This window comes from Gavialis gangeticus, unplaced genomic scaffold (genome assembly GCF_001723915.1).
Source record: "Gavialis gangeticus isolate Ggan-Ray unplaced genomic scaffold, GavGan_comp1, whole genome shotgun sequence".
NCBI classification, from domain to species: domain Eukaryota; kingdom Metazoa; phylum Chordata; order Crocodylia; family Gavialidae; genus Gavialis; species Gavialis gangeticus.
The window spans coordinates 131,552-138,704 of record NW_017729002.1 but is presented as its reverse complement, the minus strand read 5'-3'; the positions used below and the strand labels follow the sequence as shown (position 1 = coordinate 138,704).

Below are 7,153 nucleotides of genomic sequence, written 5' to 3'. Positions count from 1 at the left end.
AAAAAAATCTCACCATACACAATGCACTTGTAGCTTTGACTTGTATGAACTGATAAACCCTGGGCTCCTCCTCACAGCTTTAGTCAACTAACACAAATCAGAACTATACATTGCCTTGTCTACATAAGAATTTTAAGTTTCTATTAAATATATACCTTTCCTTCTTTGAGCAGGCAAGGTTTAGGAGACATAGCAAAAACCTGAAAGTTAAAACTATATTCTTCATAGCTTTCATTTATGTAACACTCTTATCAAACTGTTTGGCAAATATTAATCTTTAACACACAGTGCAGGTGAGCTGCCAGGGTTATCATCATTTTACAACAGAAAATAAAAGGAAATAGAAACGTAAAAAGCACTGTCTAAGGCCACAACTTAGTCTCTGTCAAAAGAGGTTAGAATTAAGTGGCTCCTGGTTCCCATCCCTGGGCTCAAACTACACCATTATTTTTTCCTAAATCTACAGATAAGGTCATAACTTGTAAATAAGTATATTTAATGAAGCTAACAATTTGGAAGATATAGTTAGCGGCATTCTACGAAAGTGTAACCTCAGCAAAGCTGAGAAAGTTAAGGGCCAAAAAGCCTCACGTTTTTGAGTCAGGAATAATTTCCGTCTCTATAATTCACTGCAGTAAAGCATATGGCTGTTCTGAAGAACAACATTAATGTTTCATCATGAAAAGTTACAAAATGTTTACCTTAGTATCTGAAATTGAGACTTAATACCCCCCACCCCCCGTGGTATATTTTACTTCTTTTCTTGTACCCTTCTGCGTATAATGTTGAAAAGGTCTAGATAAATGCCAATATGAAATTTTTCAAAACATTTATAAATATTTCTTAAAATACAGAAACATTAAAAGCTTTAAGTATTATCACTGTATATATAACAGTCAAGTACAGCCTCAAAACCAGAACAATCCAAATTAGTATTACCGATAAGACTGTGATGACTCCTCCTCTTCATCTCCATGCATAAGGTTTTGGACTAACTGTAGAATGCTTACCATATCTTGTCCACTTGGAGAGAAGAAAAAAAATAAATCAATGAGCATCCCTCATGCACAAAAAGATTCAAACGTGAAAGCCATTTCCAATGTTTAGCACCATGACAGAAGGTGGATATTAGGGTTTGTGCTATAGACTCTGGGAGGTGGCAGGGGAAAAAGGCTATCTGTGCTTGGTTCTGCTGATCCCTAGCTTCTTGCCGCAGAAGGATAATAATGGGAACGCTGCCGTAAAAATAAATATCAACTCTTCATGAGAAATCAATAGGCTAAAGGAGCAAGCCTTTCTATAGGTTTAACTGAAATCTGAGGGTTTGGACTGAGATGTTTAAGGTTTGAAAGATTGCTTCAGTAAGTGCTAGAGGGTAGGTAAAGACCTAGCTAATGGGACTCCAAGTGTATTTTCACAGATCCAGTCATAAGCTCACAAACTGATCATACTTTATAGTTAGCAACATCACGAGCATCTCTATAATAGTCTAGCTGCTTACCAGTATTACTTTTTAGTGCACAGAGGTTATATCTTTGACTACTTTCTGGTACTGTGCATCCTCAATACCAGTAAAAAATACAAAGTTATGCCATACCAGTTCAATTTGAAGTCACCATGACCTACCTGCCTTGAAGTGGTCCAGGAATATCCTTCCTTGCATACTTCTTTTCATTTTCCTCTTCTACTTTTCTAATTTAATATACAAACATGAGAATTACTAAATATTTTTACTTTGTGTTACATAATGCAAAATTATTGGTGCAGTTTGATTCTCGTGTAACTGCTATACAAGCTAAGTGCTATTAAACACACACTGGACTACCCAGTAAATATGCCTCATTTAGATATTCCCTCAACATTAAGTACAAGTATCTGCTCATTTGTCCTTGAAGTAGTAGGAAAAAACTCTTCTCCTTGCTTAAAGAAGGTGGCATCAATATCCACATAGTCAACATGCATAGATAATCACAATTGTTCTTGCAGCCATTATTCTCTGTAAATACCTTTGATTGTCTTCTAGCATTTTCATGGCCTCATTAAGATTCTTCCCCATTTCTGCTAAGGTAGGGTCAACCATCTGTTATTTAAACACAAACAAACAAACAAACCTCAAGACACACATATGAACCAGCTCTCTTACTAAGTTTTCCAAAGCAGCATAGTTATTGATTTACATTGCTCAAAATAAACTCAAAACACAACATTATCAAGTATTAAATCTTCAACTCAGAATATATTTAATGATTTTGACATACTGAACTAAAAAACCCAAACTGCATAGCAATATGAGTTTTATCACTGACGGACCAAAACCCTGAATTCAAACAAGCAGAACTGAAACTCATTTTAGATTTTCCCTAGAACGTGCAGGGTGTGCCTTTTGGGGGAGGACAGTGGTGCAAAAATAGCAGAAGAAGGTAGACGGTTTGATGCTTTGACTGAAAAGCTTCAGGAAAGTTCAAAGTGCTCAGATTAGGCCCATTACATATAGTTTGGAATGACAAATTCAGATCTGTTACTGATTCAGAGAAACGTATATATTTTTTTAGAATTTACAACTATTCAGTATCACCAAGAACAAGTATGTTATTCCTATATGGAGAATTTACATAATATTGTGCTGAGAAACACTGCTGGTCTTAATCTTTCTGTAAAGCTTGGAATGGAAACTAGAGAGACGCTTGTTGACACAGTGAGTTCTTTTTTAGGGTATAGAGATTATGATCCTGACCAAAACAGGCAAACATTACAATAGTGGAGGGTAAACAGAAAGAGGAAGAGGGAATGGAGGAATGAAAGCTACTACACTGGATAAGTTATTGTCATCTTCATAAAAAAAAGAAAGTTACCTTTTTGCAAAACTTAAAAGGTTTTTTTTTTTTAAATCAGGTTGTATGTCACTTTTTTCATTTGAACTTCAGGGAAAAAATATAAATGCATAGTATGTATGGACACACACTAGACAGGTGACAGATAGGTGTTCAGACTTCTAGTTCCAATAACAGATTAAACATGCTTAAAATATTAACTACCATGAAGGAAACTAAACTGCATGACATTTAATGTTACTTTAGGTAGAAAGAGCAAGGAAGATAATGTTTCAAACTGTCACACTGAGGGGAAAAAAGAGCAGAAAGAGGCAGAAATATAACAGCCTCTGCTGGCAGGGAACACAGCCGTGCTGGCAGCCACCACTGCCTGGGGTGCTTCTGCCACCCTGTTACACCTCTTGGAAGTCCTGTCACAGAGGTTAGACACGCACAGTTGAAATCATTTCAAAAGGGTAGCAGGGGTTACGCATTCCTAGGGTAATATATGGACAAGATAGGAATGATACAAATGTGGCAAAACCCCAAATTTAACACTGGTTCATCCCAAGTCAATGCTGGAGTGGTTTTGCTAACAGCACACAAAGCCAGAATGATACAATTAGAATATAACAGCTCCTGCCCTTTTGAAACATTCCCCTTGTGAAGCAGCTCCAAATGTAGCTATGTCCATACTGTAAGGACGTGTCCACACGACAGCAGGAATGTGCATCTCTCCAAGGACAAACAGCAGCAGCACAATATGTGCCGCTACTGCTTGCCCATGGGAAACACCCATGAACACGCACTCTGGCGCACAGCACATTACCCCAGGTGGGGTAGGGAAGGCTGGCGCCAGCACCTGATCTTGCCCCAACAGCCTTACCGGAGGTCCTGAGGGCCTCCAGTCATGGCAATCTGGTAGCACGGAGTCTAGCTGGCAGCAGCAGTATGGCTGCTTCTTTTTTTTTTTTTAAAGGGATCCTGGCATCAACCCTCCCCCACCCCCTACTCCGCAAATCAGCAGCACAGGCAATGCCTGCATGTGTGGCACATGCAGTGTGAAGCACTGCAGACTGTATACCCACGCTTGTCTGGATGCATCCTAAGCATCAGGCTTGGTCCTCACCTGTGACTTATAACCCAGCTGCCTCAGTTGGTGATAAGGCCAACAAGCAGCTCAAGAGTGAGTGTGGCAGGGGTGAGAGAGTTCCTGAAGTGAAAGGACCTGTATAGGGGTTTGCTACACCAGAGAAAAAGACATAGGGATACCTGTTCTGCAGACAGCAGCAGAAGCTGTCGGAGTCAGAAATTTCAGGAGGGGACAGCTGGCAGGACTTTATTTACCCATGTAATGTTCAGTTCTATTTGAACGCTAAAACACATCCCTGGGAAGAAAGTAGCAAATACAGAGAGTGGCAGAAGCTTCACTGATAGAGCTGGCCCATGCAATTGAATGAGTAGAGAAACTAAGGCAGAGCCAGGTTCTGATACCAGGAGACAAGCTGTAAGCCTCTCTTTCCTCTCTAGTTCCAACACCCCTCAAGGCCTAAGCTTCAAACTAGAAATGTATGCATAGCCTCCCTTCAGAAGACTGGTCCTGATACCAAAGTCTTTGCTACTAAAAGAGTTTTATACACTGTGTTTTTTTCTTTTCAAGGTTCTTTTCAAGTAACCTCTACTGGCATAAATGGCACACTCTAAAGGGAGAATGCCATTGATTACTGCAGCCTGTTAGTCACACAACATGAAAAATACTTGGCTGGAATTAAGTAATGTATTTGTATTAAATACAAAAACCAAGATTTTTAGTACTGCATGCAAAATAATCAAACAGATCTGTCCCAGATGCTGACATCTGTCAAATGATCTAATTGTGCTTAGGATGGTAAGCTATAAACAAAAGCAACTCATAATTCGTATGTTGCAACTGTCAGGAGTTAAATTTTGCAGGTGTTTACCTCCCCCTGTCCCATTATTCCATCTCATGTTTGTTTTATAGCTGCCATATGTGCAAATATTTTGCCAGTACAACTGGCAAAGTACAGTAACCCAACAGCATTTTCAGTCTGCTATTCTTTGCCATAATGCTGCAAAAGATTAATCTGAATGACATTAAATAACTAAATTCTTGTTGGATGTTAGGGTTTTGTATGGATTTAATGTCAAATTAAATTATTTTCATTACTTCTTCCAAAGGCTACCTGAACAGTAATCACATTGGTTTTCTTACTTGAAATACACATTGTAATGTACAGATGTGTAGGTTAAGTTAAAAAAATAAAAGTCAAGTAGGGTTAAAAAGCATAGGCAGAGCCATAACTCCCTAACACAATGACACAAACCAAATCTGATGTCATGACCTATTGTTCCTCCCATGTGGGAAGGTGTGGTCTGACAGAACAGGGGTGGAAGTACAACTTGCATAAGCTCTACTCCTCGTTTTAACATATTCACTAAGGGTTTCATCCAAAGCACAAGAAGTCAAACACAATCTATCCACCAACCTGTAAGGGCTTTGAGGTTTTCTGACTTGGTGCAAAACACTTAACTTCTATTCCTCAATTTTGCCACCAGCAAAATAGGTATGATAACTTACAGGGATTCTGAGATGATAGCCATGAACAGCACATGAATACATCTGAAGCACTGTAAATTCTATTCCAGTGTGGAATGCTTCATATATGGGGAACTTCACTGTTGTACAGACCATCTCCAGTTGCTCCCCTTAGCTGGAGCACTTTAAAAATCACTGCGATGCTAGGTACAATAGCAGGTTGTTCAGTCCTTGTAGGTTCAACTCCCTCCAGAAGTGTGCGGAGGGAGAAGGGAAGTGGAGCAAATAGTTAGAGTACTCTACTGTGTGTTCAGTCTCCTGTTTTCCAGGTCTGGAGGCTGCAGTGTGCAAGTAATCCTTTTTGTTAGCCTCAAGACTGAAGAGAAAGATTCTTTGCATGCTTTCCAAGTTCCAGAGAACAGAGGACAACCATGTGCACAAGACAGCACTCACAGGCTGCTCACCCTGATCTCCCATCTCCTCCCCAGCAGGGGTGCAAAGGGCAGTAAGAATAGAGCACTGTGGGATGCTAGAGGACTGAGGAACCTCCCCCATGTACTCTGTAGAGTACACAGGCATTTCAGGAAGTGTTTAAAAGGATGTTTCTCTTTTTTTGAAGCACTCTTTTGGCTGGAACATCTATATGCTCACTGTTTGGAGTACCTTAAAGGCATTTGGAGCACTTCAGACATTAAGTCTTCCCAGGGCCTTAATTACTATTTGTAAAGTGTTTCATGATCCTCTTTTGAGAGGGAATATTATCCCTTTAAGCTATGCTGTCCATTCCTTACTTACTAAAGCTTCCCAGTTAGTACTTTTTCATACCATAGCCTGGAAGCAGCAATGCAAGCACTTTGAAACTCTTGAGATGAGCTTTCCCCCCAAACAAATTAAAATGCCTCAGCATTTAGTCAGCTATAAATCATACCTGGCTTCCGTTTCTAGGTCCATCCCTTTTCCCCCAAACAGGTTATCAACCAATACAATGAAGAACTTCTTTTGTTAGACCACATCTACCCCAAAGTAGTACAAGCAGCATTTGTGCTAGAATGCAACTGCTTACAACTTCACCAGTGTGCACTCTCTCACAAGAGGTTGCTTTTGCCACTATAATGCCTCTGTACTCTGTGGGTAGGTATTCTTGTGCTCCCTAAACCACTATCCTGCCTTTTGAGACATATTTTAAAGCACCGTGGGATATTTGCTCCATGGAATTATGGGACCAGTCTCCCCCAATTCTCCCTGTACCTCCCCATAATATACCCTTTTTTGTATCTGTATCTTAATTTCTTTTCCCTCTTGCCAAAGGAAACTTCACTGATATAGAGAGCAGAGTTCATGTTCATTTTAGTACACACAACACTCTTCTGTATTTGTAAAACTTGACCACAGCAACCAGTTGGACATCTGTAAAAGTGAAAAAACCAAAGAGGATAGCAGGATGCAGACAACGCTTGAAAACTGCTACATGCTGTAGTTGCATCCACTGACCAGCTGCACACTGGGGAATGGTACTTCCTGACCTGAAAAACCAGCAATCAGCAAATGGATCAGATCGCAGTGCAGCTGCTGACAATCAGCAGTGGTGCCAGAACTTGCCATTACAGAAGTCCCCATTCCTAAATAGTCTGCGGAGCTCACACCTGCTGTCCAATGCATGAACACCAACTGAAGAGTGATCTGTCAGTAGAATAACAGGTGGACAACTGTGCCGTGGAGCATTTCTGATCAGTGGGCAGTTCAGTTTTGGAAAAAAAAAAAAAAAAAAAAAAAAAAAAAAAAAAAA

The 7,153-nt window shown here is 39.9% G+C and overlaps 1 protein-coding gene across 2 annotated transcripts in view; it reads right to left on the bottom strand.

The window, feature by feature from the left end:
* Nucleotides 1–7,153, bottom strand: part of PDXDC1 (pyridoxal dependent decarboxylase domain containing 1) — a 68,133-nt gene that overhangs the window by 52,210 nt on the left and 8,770 nt on the right. For both annotated transcript variants that reach the window (XM_019507408.1, XM_019507407.1), the window contains 3 exons: nucleotides 2,007–2,080; nucleotides 1,627–1,692; nucleotides 940–1,023 (listed from right to left, as the gene is read on the bottom strand). In XM_019507408.1, coding sequence (XP_019362953.1) covers nucleotides 940–1,023; nucleotides 1,627–1,692; nucleotides 2,007–2,080 — 224 coding nt within the window. The remainder of the gene's footprint in view (nucleotides 1–939; nucleotides 1,024–1,626; nucleotides 1,693–2,006; nucleotides 2,081–7,153) is intronic.